The 17,814-nt window shown below is 47.1% G+C and overlaps 1 protein-coding gene across 1 annotated transcript in view; it reads left to right on the forward strand.

Moving 5' to 3' along the window:
* Positions 1-17,814, forward strand: part of LOC140395589 (zinc transporter ZIP11-like) — a 764,184-nt gene that overhangs the window by 651,209 nt on the left and 95,161 nt on the right. Inside the window, exon 8 of the mRNA XM_072483554.1 lies at positions 10,604-10,673. Coding sequence (XP_072339655.1) covers positions 10,604-10,673 — 70 coding nt within the window. The remainder of the gene's footprint in view (positions 1-10,603; positions 10,674-17,814) is intronic.

The following is a 17,814-nucleotide window of genomic DNA, read 5'->3' on the forward strand; positions in this document are numbered from 1 at the left end:
GAGGAAATCATAGAATCCCTACAGTGCAGAAAGAGGCCATGTCCTTCGGGTCTGCACTGACCCCCTGAAACAACACGCCAGCCAAATCCACTTCCCAATAACCCCTTAACGTTGAGTGGACTGTTAGTTCTTAAAGTTGGTATGGCACCGGGACCGGATGCATCCAAGGATTTTGGAGGAAGTACAAATGGAAATTGCAGGGGCCTTAATCTTCCAATCTATCTAGACTCAGGGGAGGAGCCAGGAGAATTGCAAATGTTCAAACAAGGTTGTATGGATAGCCCCAGCAATTGCAGGCCAGATGTGGAGTCCCATCAGGAGTGGGCAAACTTCGAGAGACAATTATTCGGGATAGAATTATTCGTCACATTGAGATATGTGGGTTGATTAGGAAGAGCCAGCATGGATTTCTAAAGGAGAATTCATGTTAAACTAACTGCTGGAGTTTTTTGAGAAGGGAACATAGAGGGGCGACAAGGGCAATGCTTTTAATGTGGTGTGAATGGAATTTCAAAAGGTGTCCGATGCAGTGTTGCATTACAGATCTGTGAGAAAAGTTATAGCTCGTGGAATAAAAGGGACAGTAGCAATATAATAATAATCACTTAATGCCCCAAGGAGGCTTCAATGAAGTTACTGTGAAAAGCCCCTAGTCGCCACATTCCGGTGCCTGTTTGGGGAGGCCGGTACGGGATTTTAAGGGAATTGAACCCACGCTGCTGGCCTTGTTCTGCATTACAAGCCTGCTGTTTAGCCCTCTGTGCTAAACCAGCCCCTGGAGACAAAATTGGCTGAAAAATAGGAAACAGAGCGAAATGGTCAATGGATATTTTTTGGGCTGGTGAAAAGTTTGAAATAGTGCATTGGGACTGTAAGAGTCCTTCCTGTTTATTTCCTTTGTTCCCATTTCCTTTTGTTTTGTTTCACTACTTTTTGGTCCATGGACACATATTCGGAATGTGCTTTAAGCAGTGGACTCAATCTGAAGCAGCCTCCTTCTCAGGACACTTTGGCCGGGATTGTCCCTTCCGGGGACTCGGTCCCCACACCGGCGGGAAAACCGGTGCCAACGAATCCGGCATCAACTGGTCTCCAAGGTGAGGAATTCTCACCTGTGTTGAGGGCTAGGTGGACGCCGGAGGGGTTGGCGTCTCTCCAGCTGGCGCCAAAGGGACTGTGTGAGTTCGCGCATGCGCGGAATTGTGGTCGTGATCTCGTGCATGCGCGGAACTGCCGTCGTGATCTCGCGCCGACTGGCCGACATATTTTGGCACATGCGCAGGGGGTTATCTTCTCCACGCTGGCCATGGAGGAGCCCTACAGGGGCCAGCGTGGAACAGGCCCGCCCGCAGATCGATGGGCCCCGATCACGGGGGACAGATCCCCCGCGCCCCTCCCGAGGACTTCCCCCGCCGACTTACCTGCCAGGTCCCGCCGTGTGGGACCATGCGTATTCCACGCCGGTGGAACTGGCCAAAAACGGACAACCGCTCGGCCCATCGGGGCCCAGAGGATTGCTGGGTGGGCCGCAGCTAATGCTCCCCGACCGGCGTGGCGTGACTCCCGCCCCGCCCGAAAAACGGCGCCGGAGAATACGGCAGCCGGTGTCGGGGCGGGATTCGCGCACCCCCCCCGGGGGATTCTCCGACCCGGCAGGGTGTCGGAGAATCACGCCCTGTGTTCCTAGGTTTTATATTTTGGAGACGAGAAACCTGGATAACCCTGGCAAGACCAAATAAAGGAAAGGGTGGCATCCAACTAAAGCAGGAGCATATCAGAGGCAGAGAAAAAATGCAAGCAGAGGAAATACCGAGTGCATCTTAGGAACCAGCTTTGGAGGAAATTGGTTCGATTGGTTGGCTGGCAACTGGTGGGTTGGCCAGGGACAGTGTTCTGCCTGACAGCAGTCAGTGATTGGTTCCTGCATGATGCTTTTCGAGAGAACTGGCAGATGTGTTCAGACCTTGGAAGTGAAAGCAACAGTCTCAGTCTCTCTCTCCCTCGCTGATGAAATAAAGAACTGCTTTATTGTTCTAAAACCAGTGAATGCCAGGCACATCTTTGCTGTAAATTTGAAATAATCTTGACTCTACAGAGACCCTGCCAGAGAAAACCATCTCAAGCCTAGAAGGAAGAAGTACCGAAACAAAAGCTTGAAGTCGAGAAAGACATTAACTGGAAGCCATCCTCGTGCATCATCGATCCTTTATCCTTTTATTTTTATTAATATTTTCTTTACCTCTCAATCACTCATTCCCCTCTGTGTTGATTGTCTGTATGTGTGTGTAGAGTGCGGGTAGTTAGAAAAGGGAGGGTTGGGAGAGGGGTATGAGTCAGTTACATTTATCTGTCTATTTAATTATAATACTCTACATAATAAAAGGTTACTTGTGTTAAAGTTACAAACCTGGTGACTGCAGTTTATTGGACTCAGCCAAGGTCCTCAGGTATTTTGAAGTCACTTGTGTTGTGACTCAGGGTCAAGGAATTGAATACGCACCAGCCCAGGGTGCGGTGACAGGACCCTTACCTTTCCTGATTTTTATTAATGATCTAGATCTTGGTCTGCAGGGGACAATTTTGTGGATGACACAAAATTTGGTAGTAGTGTAAACTGTGCAGAGGGCAGTATAGAACTTTGAAAGGGCATAGACAAGTTGGTGTAATGGGCAGATGGGTGGCAGATGAAGTACAATGCGGAGAAATGTGAGGTGATGCATTTTGGTAGGAGGAACATGGAGAGACACAATAAAGTAAGGGGTACAATTCTTAAAGTTGTGCAGGAGTAAAAGGACCTGGGTGTATCTGTGCATAGATCATTGAAGGTGGCAGGACAGGTGGAGAGAGCGGTTAATAAAACTTATAGTATTCTGGGCTTTATTAATAGGGGCATAGAGTACAAGAGCAAGGAGATTAAGCTGAATTTATACAAGACACGAGTTAGACCTCAGCTGGAATATTGTGTACAGTTTTGGCCATCTCACTATAGGGAGGATGTGCACACAGTGGAAAGCATACAGAAGAGGTTTACAAAGGATGGTTCCAGGGATGAGAAACCTCAGTCTTTATATAGCTGGTCCAGTTGTTTCTGATCAATGGTGACCCCCAGGATGTTGATCGTGGGGGATTCGGTGATGGTAATGGCAAGGTTAGACACTTTTGTTTCAAAATAGTCATTATGGGCGGCACGGTAGCACACGGAGTCTGCACGTTTTCCCCGTGTCTGCGTGGGTCTCCTCAGGGTGATCCGGTTTACTCCCACAGTCCAAAGGTGTGCAGGTTAGGTGCATTGGCCATGCTAAATTGCCCTTAGTGTTCAAAAAGGTTCGGTGGGGTTATTGGGTTACGGGGATAGCATGGAGGTGTGGGCTTGGGTGGGGTGCTCTTTCCAAGAGCCGTTGCAGACTCGATGGGTCGAATGGCCTCCTTCTGCACTGTAAATTCTATGAGTCAACCTGGCATTTATGTGGTGTTCATGTTACTTGCTACTTTTCTGTCCAAGCCTGAATGTTATCCAGGCTGAGCTGTTTGTGGGCACTCGCTCACCACAGTGAAGCTTCGATGGAAAGTTTGAGTCTTGCGTACACTATCAAGGCTGTCAGAGGAAGCACTTCCAAGGACACTCCGAAGGCTTAGCTTTGGTACTTTGTTATCGACTTCGAGTACTGCGATCAGCCAGGATCGATATCCCTGGCAGAAGCAAATAAAGGAAAGGGTGGCCACCATCTAAAGCAAGAGCATATCAGAGGCAGAGAGAAAATGCAAACAGAGGAAATACCTAGGTGTAACTCGTCCAAACCTCTTGGCAGCAGAACCTTCCAAGACAGATAATTCTTCTCAGTCACCGACATACCCACAGAAACCCAACCAAACACTCCAGGTGATGAATATAGCCATCCTTATCTCGAAGGACAAACATGAGCATGTAGGCACGCACTTGAGGAGTTGCAAATGGTCCTGCAGTCATCAATGAGCCTATCCCCATTTCTGACCTTCGGGTGGAGCGTAGATCATTGGTGCAGCAGCAGAAGATGGTTTGGCCAAAGGCACCACCCTGAGGAACACGTGCAATGGTGTCTCAGGACTGAGATGATTGATTCCCAACAACCGCAACCACCTTCCTTTGTGCTGGGTCTGATTCCTAAGTAGTGGAGAGTTTTCTCCTGATTCCCATTAACTTGAATTTTGCGGGGGATTTTTGCGGCTAAATGTTGCCTTGATGTCAAGGGCAGTCACACTCACCTTGAATTTGAATAGCTTTGTTAATGTAATGATACTGTTAGTTTCTGCGTCACAATGTGTGCAAAGCTGTCAAGCCCGAGAAATTATTCATTTTGCTAACCTGTCCACAGTCAGTTGGTTTTAAGTAGAACAATGTCAGGTTGCGTGCATGGGAAAAAACATGAAGCTAAATAATATTTGTGTTGCCCTCCCATGCAAGTTATTTGCGAGTGGAATGCAGTTCCGTTCTGGGGAAAGCTAAGCGATGTGGAGTCTGAAAAACAAGGCAGAAATTCTGCATAACTTGTTGCAATCCCGACACTTTTGAATTCTTTCAATCTGAACTCGGAAAGCTGGAATGAACTCTCCACGTTCCACGCTCAGTTCGAGACCCTGAGTAAAATTAATTTTGTCAGTTCCAAAATTGTCTTTCTGAAAGCAAATCAGCATAAAAAGCAAAGAAATATAGCGCACATAAATTATTAAGATGCAACGTAGTGGCATGTCCTTCAACATTCAAAATGCAAGTGTTGTTTGAATTCTTCCCTTTCAGCAAATCCCTTTAAAACTGTCTGGGTTCTCAAACCTGCCCCCTGCTAGCTCAATTGGTGACACAGTACATGTGCATCTGAGCCGCGCGCAATAGAAGGGCGAATCTGGTCTTTGCTGTATGGGCAGTAACATGAGCTCTGGGGACACCACATTGAGTGAGCAATCCTGAACTGGGCCAGCGCCATACTTCAGCATGAGTCAGTGCTTACATGCCCGCGGTCGTAAAATTGAACTGCGTCTCGTATCACCCCATTTAATGGGTGACACAAGTTCCAAACAATTAAATGACACGTGACCATGAGACGTAGGAGCAGACGCAGGCCATTCGGCCCTTCGGATCTGCACCGCTATTCAGTGAGATCGTGGCCAACCTAATGTGACAATCCTCCCCTCCACTTTCCCGCCTTATCCCCATAACTCTTGATTCCCTTACTGATAAAACATCTGTCTATCTCAGCTTCAATCACACTTAATGACCCAGTTTTTGACAGTTCACAGATTCACTACACTCTGAGTTAAGAAATTCCTCCTCATCTCTGTCTTAAAAGGGCTTCCCCTTTCTCTGAGATTATGCCCTCTGGACCCAGAGCCTCACACAAGGGGAAACAACCTCTTAGCATCAACCCCGTCAAGCCAGCTGAGAATCCGGTATGTCTCAATAAGGTCTACCCTCATTCTTCTAAACTTCAATAAGTACAGGCCCAACCTACTCAACCTCTCCTCATAAGAAAACCCCATCATAACCCAGGATCAACCTTGTGAACCTCCTCTGGGCTTCCTTCCAATGCCAGTATGTCTTTCCTTAGATAAGGGGACCAAAACTGTTCACAATATTCCAGGTGTGGTCTAACTAGTGCCTCGTTTAGTTTTAGCAAGACTTCCCTATTTTTATACTCCATTCCCTTTGCCCCAGGACTTTTTATTCCCCTTTTTACCAGAGTGGTCACACCAGTTAGGGAAAAGTGCCATAATTTGACCATTTGGTCAAAACGTACACCAAGCAATTCCATTGAGGTGGTGTAGAAGTCAGTAGGAAAATATTTAAAAGTCAGTTCTGAAACCAAATTAAAGTTTTCACTACTTTTGCTACAGAATGATGGTACTCCCTGGTCAATGTTCAGTATCTGCTGTATATCTAACACACATCTGTTGTGTGTTTCATTTGTTTGGATTAGCTACTTGTAGCTTTTTTCCAACATGGTGATTATCCCTTGCTTTTGAAGACTTGAAGTTGTTTACTCAGAGATTTAAAAATAAGTACTTTCAAAAAACATTCTGGCTCTAAATAGTGCGTGATACTACAGCCTGTGACATAATGTATTGTCTTTACAGCTCCCTTACTGACGTGGAATCTTATAAAATGACCTCTTTTTCATGGGAATTTTGTGATGATTTACGTCATGCATTTCCCCTGTTAACCATCACACTAATAGAACCGCTCGGCTAGATACCAGCAATGGAAATATTCAAACGGGTCAAATTTAACTTTTCTTCTTGAGAAATGTCGACCTAATACATTGTTTTCAGCGTTGATTCACCTCCCTTAAGCAATGTGAGTAGTTATTGCCTTTGCGTTTACTGTGGATTGGGAGAGCTGATTTACATTGCATTGATGATGGCGAGGATATCATCATCCAGTGTCATAATGGAAGAAATATGACAGCAAAGTCTGGCATGCTCTGTTAAATGTGGAAATCCAGACCTTCTTGTCAGGGATTCCCTGCTGCTCCCCCCGGTGTACTGCTGCAGATCTCTCCGATAGACTGGGTGTTGAAATGTCCGTCCTAGTGTGAAGTAACTGCACTTGCCCATTGGGTTTGCACCTCAAGTTGGGACAGGTTCATTCAAGATTGTTAGTTTTTAATGGCATGAAAAATGATCATTATTGCTGAACAACCTCTCTGGCCCCGAAACATTAATTTCAGAAATATCAATCCTCATTCCCTCAGGAGAAAATTGGTGTTGGTGTGGAGATTTTTAAAAATGTATTTCTTTTGCATTTTCTGTCTGTCTCATTTATCTCTCTCCCTTCATCCAAACTTTATTCAAACTTCCCAGTCTTTATTTTGCATGATTCGAATCTAATTTACATTTCTTGCTTTCTACTTCCTAATTAGACTCTGCACGTCTCTGTGAGGACTCTACAGTATGTTCGTTGAAGAGTCTCACTGTTGTTGCTCTGTTCTCAGATTCCACAGAATCGCTGTGGAAGATTCCATGGAGAGGCACACCTCAAATTAATGGAAATCTTCACTGACCGCTCCATAGAAAGTCTGTGGGCAGTTGTCACTGAGATACATAGTGAGGTCACATTCTTTTACTGTCAGGAGCTAAATCCAGGTCATTGGCTTTTCAAAAATTGCTCGTGCCCCCTTCTTTTCAAATTAGGTTGAAACCGCATGACATTCTGAAATCCTGTCAACTTGTGAAATTGAACTGTGTAAGACTCATTTGCCCGTGCTTCCTGGGATCTGCAGTCGCAGTGTTACATCGCCTATAAAAAACCCAATTAACACACACGTGTCACAGCATTGCTAAAATTAAAGTTAGCGTGTAAGTGGATCCTTATTTAAAATCTAAATTGTAACCAGGCTATGATTGTCCCTTTTCGACTTACACTATATTTGGTCTGCACTATCTATTTGAAATGATCTCTGAGCCCCACGAGCCTCCTTCGCTTCTTGACAAACGGCCTCTGATCAACTGCCAGCGCAGCCAGATTGGGGGGTGTGAAGCGGCTCGGGGATGATCACTTCCTGGCAGCGCGTCAAAGGGCCACTGATGGGAGCTCCTCTTAATCACTGACCTCTAGCTGAGAGTCAGTTGTCCTAGTCTCTGCTTCTGAAACCGAATCTCCGTCCTCGAGGGGAATGACTCTTGGCTTCCCATGGACTGGGTCCCCTACCCGAGGTGAGCGCAAAGGACATTGAGGGCATCCACCCATCTCATCCCCAATGTAGTAACCCAGGAGACACAAAACAGAAGGCTAAACAGGTTTACTTTTCTCAAAATATAAAGCCGCTACCGCAGCATGCAACACTAATATCCCAGCCCGGGACTGTCGGAACTCCTGGTCCAGGGCTGGAAGCAGCATTTAAAGTGCTCACTAATGAGTCCCAGCTGGAAGGGCCTCCGCGCACTACTACGTGAACTCGTACTCCACGAGCCCCATGGGGAGGTCAATTAGTGATCCCTCGTGGTCCTCGTGAGGGTTGTCACAAATAGCTACAAAAGGTGCAGCTCCATTGTAAGGCCTATGATATGCTTACTGCAGACTGCAAATCACATACTCCCCAAACATTGCTTGTCTTTGTATTTTCAAACTCAAAATTGACGATCTTTTTGCCTCCCTTTCACCACAATCCTTTCGCAGCCATTGATTTATTCACTCCTTCCAAACCTTTACCCTGATCCATCCTCATTGCTCTCCATGGCATGTTGATGGTAGGGAGGTCCATCAATGGCTGCTGGTGTAGAGAGGTCCATCAATGGCTGCTGGTGCAGGGAGGTCCATCAATGGCTGCTGGTGTAGGGAGGTCCATCAATGGCTGCTGGTGCAGGGAGGTCCATCAATGGCTGCTGGTGTAGGGAGGTCCATCAATGGCTGCTGGTGTAAGGAGGCCCATAAATGGCTGCTGGTGTAGGGAGGTCCATCAATGGCTGCTGGTGTAGGGAGGTCCATCAATGGCTGCTGGTGTAAGAAGGTCCATCAATGGCTGCTGGTGTAGGGAGGCCCATCAATGGCTGCTGGTGTAAGAAGGTCCATCAATGGCTGCTGGTGTAGGGAGATCCATCAATGGCTGCTGGTGTAAGGAGGTCCATCAATGGCTGCTGGTGTAAGAAGGTCCATCAATTGCTGCTGGTGTAAGGAGGTCCATCAGTGGCTGCTGGTGTAGGGCGGTCCATCAGTGGCTGCTGGTGTAGGGAGGTCCATCAATGGCTACTGGTGTAAGGAGGTCCATCAACGGCTGCTGATGTAGGGAGGGCCATCAATGGCTGCTGGTGTAGGGAGGTCCATCAATGGCTGCTGGTGTAGGGACGTCCATCTGTGGGTGCTGGTGTAGGGAGGTCCATCAATGGCTGCTGATGTAAGGAGGTCCATCAATGGCTGCTGGCGTAGGAAGTCAATCAATGGCTGCTGGTGTAAGGAGGTCCATCTGTGGGTGCTGGTGTAGGAAGGTCCATCTATAGCTGCTGGCGTAATAAGGTCCATCAATGGCTGCTGGTGTAGGGAGGTCCATCAATGGCTGCTGATGTAGGGAGGTCCATCAGTGGTTGCTGGTGTAGGGAGGTCCATCAATGGCTGCTGTTGTAGGGAGGGCCATCAATGGCTACTGGTGTACGGAGGTCCATCAATGGCTGCTGGTGTAGGGAGGTCCATCAATATCTGCTGGTGTAGGGAGATCCATCAATGGCTGCTGGTGTAGGGAGGTCCATCAATGGCTGCTGGTGTAGGGAGGTCCATCAATGGCTGCTGGTGTATGGAGGTCCATCAATGGCTACTGGTGTAAGGAGGTCCATCAACGGCTGCTGGTGTAGGGAGGTCCATCAATGGCTGCTGGTGTAGGGAGGTCCATCAATGGCTGATGGTGTAGGGAGGTCCATCAATGGCTGCTGGTGTAGGGAGGTCCATCAATGGCTGATGGTGTAGGGAGGTCCATCTGTGGGTGCTGGTGTAGGGAGGTCCATCAATGGCTGCTGATGTAAGGAGGTCCATCAATGGCTACAGGTGTAAGGAGGTCCATCTGTGGGTGCTCGTGTAGGGAGGTCCATCAATGGCTGCTGGTGTAGGGAGGTCCATCTATAGCTGCTGGTGTAATAAGGTCCATCAATGGCTGCTGGTGTAGGGAGGTCCATCAATGGCTACTGGTGTACGGAGGTCCATCAATGGCTGCTGGTGTAGGGAGGTCCATCAATGGCTGCTGATGTAGGGATGTCCATCAATGGCTGCTGATGTAGGGAGGTCCATCAACGGCTGCTGATGTAGGGAGGTCCATCAATGGCTACTGGTGTAGGGAGGTCCATCAATACCTGCTGATGTAGGGAGGTCCATCAACGGCTGCTGATGTAGGGAGGTCCATCAATGGCTGCTGGTGTAGGGAGGTCCATCAATGGCTGCTGGTGTAGGAAGGTCCATCAATGGCTGCTGGTGTAGGGAGGTCCATCAATGGCTGCAGGTGTAGGGAGGTCTATCAATGGCTGCTGGTGTAGGGAGGTCCATCAATGGCTGCTGGTGTAGGGAGGTCCATCAACGGCTGCTGGTGTAAGGAGGTCCATCAATGGCTGCTGGTGTAAGGAGGTCCATCAATGGCTGCTGGTGTAGGGAGGTCCATCAATGGCTGCTGATGTAGGGAGGGCCATCAATGGCTGCTGATGTAGGGAGGGCCATCAATGGCTGCTGATGTAGGGGGTCCATCACAGGCCGCTGGTGTAGGGAGGTCCATTGATGGCAACTGGTTTAGGAAGGTCCATCGATGGCCACTGATGCAGGGAGGTGCATCGATGGCCACTGGTTTAGGAAGGTCCATCGATGGCCACTGGTGTAGGAAGGTCCATCGATGGCCACTGGTTTAGGAAGGTCCATCGATGGCCACTGGTGTAGGGAGGTCCATCGATGGCGGCTGGTTTAGGAAGGTCCATCAATGGCCACTGGGGTAGGAAGATCCATCAGAGACTGCCTACAAACAGTGTGATTCTTTGATACACAATGAAGAATGAATATGTCCGGAAGAATTTTGCCGGCTGGATGGTCTGCTTCAGCTAGAAAGTGCGGTGAACTAAAGGAAATGCTCCACATACTGATCTTCGTTTTGTTGTGGTTCTATTTCAGAGGGTTTAGCAGTTGGAGTTGGATTTGGCGCTATCGGCAAGACTACATCTGCAACGTTTGAAAGTGCACGGTAAGCCTGTACATCTTTCACAGTCTGAGGTCTTCCTGACCCGCAATCTGTCAGTTACAACGGAGAGGAATTTACTGACTTTCGGCCACGCCTTGTTTCGGCTGCTGTCTTCTTTCAGCAAAGGGAAATTCTGATCGTATGGCTCAGTTTTCAAAGTAAGAGGCGGAAATTACTTTCTCAGACCAGCTGAGTGAGGATGAAGCGAACGACAAAATGTGGGTGGAAGCGCACAGTTTGGGAATTCCACTGAGCTGACAGCATGTTCAGGAGGACATGGCGTAAACACGATTTTGCGTATTTCACCCAGATGGAACGACTCTGGTAGATGTGGCAATAAACATGCGGCGGGGCACTGTTGATGGATGCAGAGGCAGAGCTGATTCAAATATTGCTGCACTATATTGTTATGGTGCTGGCAGTCTGAACATCCTGGTGTGTAATCTTTAAGCACTGCACCATTATCGGCCTAGCCTTCAGCTGCCAAAGCGCTAAGCTCCAGAATTGCCTCCCTAAATCCCTCTCGACTTTCCATCTCATTCTTTTCCTTTAAGACGATCCTTAAGAAACAATCTCTTTGGCCAAGTTTTTGCTTCCCTGTCCTAATTATCTTCCTTTTGGGGGTCAGTGCCGTTTTGTTTGATAACTAATTCGTGAAGTGCCCTGAGAAAGTAAAGTTTTGCCACATTAAGTGTGCTATATACAGGTAGGTTGTTGTTATCATGCGCACACCGTAAGCTGTTACAAAAGTTACTCTTGCATGAAAAGAACAAAAAGAGTTTTATGCCTTGGAGCCCTGAACATCAGTCTGAACATTGTATAACCAGGAGCTACTGTTTTCTATGGCGCCAACTCATGTGTTATGTAGGCTGCCCCAAAACGTTAGAGAACGTACCAAGAATTCTATCGATAAAGGTTTTTAGACAGTCTGAACCTTCCTCCTTTAATGGTTTATTTTCCACCTTATTACTCTGAAGCTCACCAGGACAGAGACCAAGTGTGCTTAAAAAGCACATTTGGGTGTCAAATTGGCTCTGGGCATCAATCCTGCTCCCAACCATCTGTGAGCAGAAATGCAAGGAGAGATATGGGGAACCTGTGCTCAGGATTTCCCCTCTCCCTGTGGGAAGGAGTATGGTCTTTGTTTTACATCTCTGCACTGTGACGTGCCTGGGATCAATAATTCACAGAGCGGGGCGGATTGAGCCTCTGAACAGAGCATCCGACAAACTGCACCACTGTGACACAGAGCCCATTTATTAAATTAAAGTTCAAAGAATAAATAGTAACTGTATCTGGCAACTGTTACGTATAAAACCTTCCTCGATCCTGACCTTTAAAACCAACTAAAAATGTTGTTCCTCGATCGAGGTCAGGTCACGCTTTGAACATCTCTTCATACTCTGCAGCGAAGTAGCTTTTATCTTTTTCATGGTTTATTAGGAATACTCTGGCTACGCAGGCAGAACAAAAACCCGGTCTAATCCCAGTATATTCAATAGATTTTAGATACCATAGGTTTGCGGTGGCTGCTTTGCTGCCTTTCAAGAATAGAGAACTCAGAGATACATTTCAGCCTTTGAACAGCACTGAGCAAAACAGGATTTATATTTCCTGAAGCTGCAGTGGGTGGGGAAACAGCTTCTTTGAAGCTCTCACTTTAGTTAAGAGTCCAACATTTTGTGGGATCCTCTTCCACTGCAAACGTTTTCCATTTGTTAACACTTGCACCGCTGCAGAAGCTGAGGGTCAGGTGACATAACATGGCAGCACGGTAGCATTGTGGATAGCACAACTGCTTCACAGCTCCAGGGTCCCAGGTTCGATTCCGGCTTGGGTCACTGTCTGTGCGGAGTCTGCACATCCTCCCCGTGTGTGCGTGGGCTTCCTCCGGGTGCTCCGGTTTCCTCCCACAGTCCAAAGATGTGCAGGTTAGGTGAATTGGCCATGCTAAATTGCCCTTAGTGTCCAAAATTGCCCTTCGTGTTGGGTGGGGTTACTGGATTATGGGGATGGGATGGAGGTGTTGACCTTGGATAAGGTGCAGACTCGATGGGCCGAATGGCCTCCTTCTGCACTGTAAATTCTATGAAACAGTTGTGCTGTAGAAAGGGGACGATAAAGACCCAGGAGGCCGAGTAGTCGGGTGAACTCTGGTTTATTCACGGTCAAAAGAATCTGCCCTAAGGCAGTATTACATGCCGGTTCCTGCCCGGGCCGGCCTTTATACAAAACAATTATGAGCCACAGCTGGACAGGCTCAGCCCACAAGCGGGGAAGCTCATGTTCCATGAGTCCCATGGGGAGATCCGTCAGGCTATCTCCGTGGGCCTCGCGGGGGTTAGTACAAATACACCACCTCTTTTTGGTGTCCTTTGAGTAAAATATCATCATTTCTCTAACTCAATGCACAACCTGCCTCGATTTCAGATGCTCAGCATTATTTTAGCGAACCAAGCATCAAGTCAATCAGGCCGATTGGATTTCAAGTTAATCCTTCGTACTTCAGAGTGTGGCTGAAATGTCCAGCTCCCAGAAGTCTTGGGTCGGCCTCGATTTTCTTAACGTGGAGCTAAATTTGTCTTCACACGATCAGCAGGAGGCCATCTTGCCTTTCACTGCAGTCGCCTTCCCACGACCAACATCGAGAACACACACAAAGGACAATGTTTTACGGCCCTTCCCGCTAGCAGGCTTTCCGCTCCCGCCACAGTCAATGGAATTTTGAACAGCTTCTCGCATTTTCCGGCCCCGCCGTGGCAACCAAAAACAGGCATGTCGTGTTTAAAGCTTGCCCCACCGCAGTTTTTAATCTTGCGTTTCCCTGCCAGAATTCAATTTTCTGTCATTAAAGGAAGGTGTGTTTTTTTTTAAATTTAGAGTGCCCAATTCATTTTTTCCAATTAAGGGGCAATTTAGCGTGGCCAATCCACCTGCCCTGCACATCTTTGGGTTGTGGGAGCGAAACCCACGCAAACACGGGGAGAATGTGCAAACTCCACACGGACAGTGGCCCAGAGCCGGGATCGAACCTGGGACCTCGGCGCCGTGAGGCTGCAGGGCTAACCCACTGCGCCACTATGCTGCCCAACGAAGGTGTTTAAGGAGTTTTATATGCTTGATACTGGCAGTTCTGTGCCAATGCATTGGACATTCTTAGACCCAGAACAGTTGCTGCCCAATGCTTTCATCCTATTTCGCAGATTTCAGCTCTTGTTAATGCTTCAAGACCATTTATGAGTCCCTCCGAATAAGGAAAATTTTCTATCAGAGTGAAATCTCCTCGAGATGAATAAAACAACATTGGTGTCTGAAATCCCGTTGAGCTAATCGGCTAAAAAGGCGTAGTTTCTGTGAACCGGGACAGCGAGGAATTAACGGAGCCAGGTTTATTGCAGCCTTCTGTCTAATCCTGTAACCTGAACCATTGGCTAGCTTCCTGCAGCTGCAAGCCTTTTAACTTTGTGGTACAATACTCAAATGTTGCTCCTGAGCAGACCTTCTCATTGGGAGTAGGTGAGTGTTATGATCTGTGATACTGTGCTGTGGACCAAAGATAATATAACCTTTGCTGTACTGCAAGAATAAGGAACATTTCTTTCAGCCATTGGACAGTTAATTGCTCCATATTTGAGAGAAAAAAATAGTTAATCTGGCACAATGTGTCGCGGGGTTTCTGTCTATCCCAGAAAGTAGACCTGTGAGGACAGAAGATTCTTTTAGGAGGCTATTAGTTCAGTGCAGCAATCGGAAGTTAGAATTTCCTGTTGAGGTTTCGGCAGCCTTGACTTTATTCTGAACATCTTCAACATGGTGATAGATTTGCGGATTATATTGTACCTGAGTTATCTCAACCTTGTAGCCTTCCATGTCCAATGCATCGACCAGCTTGCGCCACAGGTTAGAAACGCAAAGATATGCAGCAAAGTCCTGCTGCTGTAAACCTGTTTTGCACTTTTCCATTCTTCTGTGCCTTGTTTATTATTATGTTCCGTCACCGGAAAATGCAGCACCTTCTCGCATTACCATGGCACATTACTGCTTCTGTTAACGGTGAGTTTGTCGCAGACATCACCTGATGGTATCAGAAGTGTTGTGCGACTTCATTGGACCGTGGGAATTAAACTTCTTGTGCTTGCAGCAGCACTCTGCACTATTCTCCACAAGTTCGCGATGTCCTCGGTGTTATGGGCCAGTGTTTAGAAAACTCCAAAGAATATCATGGAGTTCATCTGACCTACAACTGTTTTGGTTACGATGAGCACAAGGGCCTACTTTTCAGGTGTTATTCGACAGGAGCACTTTTAATCAAAACAAAGTTTATTCCACGAACTCAGTTAACATTTCTATAAACACACACAGTAAGCATTTTCATCACCTCCAAACATAAATACCCCACACAGCTACAGTTCTCTCTCTATATATAACCCTTAATAACTTCCCTTTCTGCTATTTCACATTGACAACAACATCCACTAAACCAGGAAAACCCTTTTGGTTTGAATTCTTTCCAGAAAACAGTTATCACTTTTAAATTATCAAGTGATCTCGACACCTTTTAACATACAGAGAGAGAGAAGAGAAGCCTTCTTTGTCTGAATCCAGCTTCCAACTGTGTAAACCGAAAGTAAAACTCAGAGCCACAGCCAGCTCCCAGCTCAAAATGAAAAACCCAGAGCCACAGCCCAGCACCACCCACACAATGACATCACTGAAGCCATTTCATAATACAAACATTTCTTAAAGGGACACTCACATGACACTCGCTCAGTGATATATAGATCCCAGATGAATTGTGTGCCAGGAACAGCAACTTGCTCGTACAGTGGGGTTAAGAGAGCAGTAATGGGGGCGTTGATCGACTCTTTGTTATTGGGGTATGGCCAAGTTGGCAGAAGCTCCATCATCTTCTGTGGGTCCTCTCATGCCTGACGGGTCGTTTGCGAGGAGTGGCCGTCCACAGAACTGGCAGTTCATGCTGTCACTGTTGGTGCTTGGTGGAATCTCTCCAGCGATACCACCTCGGACCTTCCTCTGGGCACGTTGGGTAGTGCAGGTTTGGCATTAATAGTCTTAGAAGCATGCTGAAGCAAACTTCAGTGCTTGCCTCCACATGGGCCGGTCGGCTGCAGTACTTTCCCAGGAGAGATGGTTTGCAATGCAGAAGTTTGTAAGGCTCTTTTTTTTTTAAAGAATTTCTAATTGGAGGATTCTTTGGCATGAGCAATCCCAGTTCATGTGGGGGAGTTTGGAACACCAAATCAACTGCAATACAACTTTGTCAGACTTTCAACAAACACTCAAGACTGTTCTATTCAATTAAACATTAAATTACGTTGTTATGTTTGTAAGAATGTGCAGTAACATCTACTGAGTTCTTGGTGAAATTAGGTTTTGGTCCTTGTTCAGGAAGGTCATTGCCACAGTGAGCGAGCAGTGTTGCTCTTCAGAGATTGACTTCTGGGATGTCAGTACATTATGATGTTCCAAGACCCGACAGAACAGGAGAGTGCCAACTGTGCCACTAAATCCAATATTCAGCACCTCAGCCAAAGTAAAATAAACAGTAACAAAGAGAATAGTCTATCTGCTCAGGAAATGTTGGATTTGATTATGGGAGAAAATCTGTGGATACTTGAGACCAGCCCAATCCTGCTCTAACTGGCATTTTCCCCATGAGAGTACAAAAAAATGTGCATGCTGTTTCTTTGCAAGACCCAGAACTTGGGAGTAGTGCATACAGAACATGCACCTGAATAGTTGTCTTTTTTTTGGCATTGAATGTTAAATACAGGCCACGTTTCTTCATTCATTGTATCCTTGTTCTTCGGTTACAAACTGTTAGAGTGATCTCTCTCGATGCTTAATGAGATATCATTCAATACGTCTGATACCAATCCTTTTTACTTTCATGAGGAGAAATTTAGTACCTGCTCCCCTGCCCCTATCCCCCATCCTTCCCCAGTTTTGTAACTTGTTAGCTGCGAATCTACTTAGACTCTTAAAAAATTCCAGTGCTTCGGAGGGGCAGCATGGTGGCACAGTGGTTAGCACTGCTGCCTTGCAGTGCCAGGGATCCAATTCCGACCTTGGGTGACTGACTGTGTGGACTTTGCACATTCTCCCCGTGTCTGTGTGGGTTTCCTCCGGGTGCTCCGGTTTCCTCCCACAGTCCAAAGACGTGCAGGTTTGATGGATGGGCCACGCTAAATTGCCCCTTGTGTCCAAAGATGTGCAGGTTAGGTGGGATAATGGGGGCAGGGTATGGGGAATGGGCCTAGGTAAGGTGCACTTTCGGAGGCTTAGTTCCAGACTCGATGGGCCGAATGGCCTCCATCTGCAGTATATCGATTCTATGATTCTAATCTATGATTTACAATCCGCTGCCAATTCTAGTGAAATTGCAACTGCTTACCCTCTATCATGAAGTTTTAATTTTAAATCTCCCACAGATGTGATCCTTATTGTAATTATGGCTGGGATTGTCAGCATCTGTGGTATCATAGATTATCATAGAATTTACAGTGCAGAAGTAGGCCACCCGGCCCACCGAGTCCACACCGGCCCCTAGAAAGAGCACCCTACCCAAGCCCACATCCACCCTCTCAATACACCGCCACCCTATCCCTGCAACCCCACCCAACCCCTATGGACACTATGGGCAATTTATCATGGCCAATTGACCTGACCGGCACGTCTTTGGACTGTGGAAGGAAACCGGAGCACCCGGAGGAAACCCACGCAGACACGGGGAGAACGTGCAGACTCCACACAGACAGTGACCCAAGCCGGGAATCGAACCTGGGACCCTGGAGCTGTGAAGCAATTGTGCTAACCACTATGCTACCAAGCTGCTGTTGAAAGGACACAGGCCATGATTGTAAAATTTGTAGGGGTGCTTTTGATTTGCCCTCGTGCCATCGCGCAGGATCAGAGACCACCAAAGTAAGTGGCCTCTGGCTCCGAAAACAACCAAGTAATAAATAGCTACAATATAGTAACATTACATAAATAATAATGACATTTAAAGGCAACGGGTTCCTTTCAAAAACAACCACAAATCATGATCAAATGGGCGCCTCTGCTATAAAATTCGATGGGGCTGAAATTGGTCAAATGCAGTAGTGTGAATCGGAAGGCTAGG

This window comes from Scyliorhinus torazame, chromosome 18 (genome assembly GCF_047496885.1).
Source record: "Scyliorhinus torazame isolate Kashiwa2021f chromosome 18, sScyTor2.1, whole genome shotgun sequence".
NCBI lineage: Eukaryota > Metazoa > Chordata > Chondrichthyes > Carcharhiniformes > Scyliorhinidae > Scyliorhinus > Scyliorhinus torazame.